General features: G+C 46.0%; 1 protein-coding gene across 1 annotated transcript; it reads right to left on the reverse strand.

Moving 5' to 3' along the window:
• Positions 1 to 593: 593 nt before the first annotated feature.
• On the reverse strand, positions 594 to 1,560 carry LOC140351183 (olfactory receptor 10A6-like). The gene has a single exon (XM_072436918.1). The coding sequence runs from the start codon at positions 1,558 to 1,560 to the stop codon at positions 598 to 600; it is 963 nt and encodes a 320-aa protein (XP_072293019.1). The 3' UTR covers positions 594 to 597.
• Positions 1,561 to 1,833: the final 273 nt, after the last annotated feature.

Here is a 1,833-nt window from a genome sequence, read left to right on the forward strand (position 1 = left end):
TTTGGGCTTGTAGTTGGTGAGAAGCCGGAGCCCACTTTTCACAGAGGCGGGCCCACGCCACACAGAGGCGGGGTTGTTGTTGGAGAACTGCTGCTTCAGATGCGTATTGTACTAGGCTCTAGCTCTCGACACCTCCTGCTAAATCCATACTTTGCATATTTGTAGTGCCCTCTATCGCCAGCCCTGTGCGCTGCCTCCTTCTGCCGCCTGAGCCTCAGTTTTGGTGTGAACCAGGGTTTGTCATTGTTGAAGGTGACTTTGGTATGTGATGGTATAATGTTGTCCTCACAGAATGTATGACGTCACAGTGTCCGTGTAGCTCCTCCCAGTCTGTAATGTCCAAACACGCACGTAGCTCCACCACTGCATCATTGGTCCACTTCTTAGAAGTCCTCACTACAGGTTTGGAGAGCTTCAGCCTCTGTCTGTATGTGAGGATCAGATGAACCATGACGTGGTCTGAAAAGCCTACTGCAGCGCAGGCCACGGCGCAAAAGGTGTAACTAAGAGTTGGTCCAAAAGCATGGATGTATTTAGGGTGTTCTGCCTTCTGAACGGGACTGTAATAAACCACCTCTACTTTTTTCTGCTGATCTTTCATACGTGTTTGTGAATGTGTTTGAAAAGTAAATCTTTACAGATCAGTCTTATTTTGTTCAAAGCTAAACCGTAGATTACCGGGTTGAACATTGGCTGACACAGGAGGAAGTAAAGCGACAGGAAAATGCGTAACATGTTCGGGAGGTGGCTCATGTCGAACCGTGACTGAATAGTTTCCGTAACCCCTGCAACAGTGAAGTTCAGCAGCGAGGCCAAGTGAGGCGAGCAGGTGTGCAAGGCTTTGTGCCACATCTGCCTCGAGCCGCTCCGACACACTCTGAGGATACGGAAATACGAGTACAAAATGATGACAACTGGGCAAAAAATCCCAATAAAAGTTAACCCATTGCTGTACTGGTTTATAATAGAAGTGTCGTAACAGGCCAGTTTCACTATTGAGTGACTACCGCAGTAAACTTTATTAATGACGTTACCGCAAAGTTCCAAAGACGAACTCAAACTGATCATGATTCCCTTCAGTAAAAAAGCAGACACCCACGGAATCAAAATCAGTGCAACCATCTTGTTCCAGCTCATGTGACATTTATAGTGAAGTGGACAGCAAATGGCGACATAGCGGTCGTACGACATGCTAGCTAACATGAAGAACTCAACTGTCCCATATCCATGTAATACGTAAATCTGTAAAAAGCAGAAGGGCGCAGGGACAACGTGAACGTCTCGTAGAATGTGGACCAGTAAAAAGGGGAACAGAGCGGAGCTGCCGTAGAGTTCATTTAGGAACAAGCTGCAGAGGAACATGTACATGGGCTCATGGAGGCTGCGGTTCAGAGCGATGGTCACGATGAGGAGAACGTTGGAGAACAGTATGAGAACATAGAGCAGCAGCAGAACACAGAAGAACAGCCACCGCAGAGAGCCCAGGTTAGAGTACGCAGAGAGGACAAAGGATGAGACCGGAGTGGAGTTATATCGCCGAAACGAAGTCTGCACCGGCATGATTAATGTCAGAGCTGTGGGAGAAGCTTATGATGATAATAGTAATGATTTAGATGCAACAGGTTCATAAGATGTCACAACATTCACAGCAGCACATAGAATCACACTGTGATGAAGCAGGGAAGTATTCAAGAGAAAGATTTCAATCTGATGTTTGGTTGTGATCTCTGCATAAAGAGTCTATCGACAAGAAACAAGAAGTGGAATAAAGGGTGAGAACCCAGTCTCTAATGAGAGAAAAATAACAATTTGTGAAATGTGAATTATTATTCT

The sequence above is a fragment of the Eucyclogobius newberryi genome, unplaced genomic scaffold, assembly GCF_026437365.1.
Source record: "Eucyclogobius newberryi isolate DKJ021-1_F unplaced genomic scaffold, fEucNew1.0.hap1 SCAF_8, whole genome shotgun sequence".
Classification (NCBI taxonomy): Eukaryota; Metazoa; Chordata; class Actinopteri; order Gobiiformes; family Gobiidae; genus Eucyclogobius; species Eucyclogobius newberryi.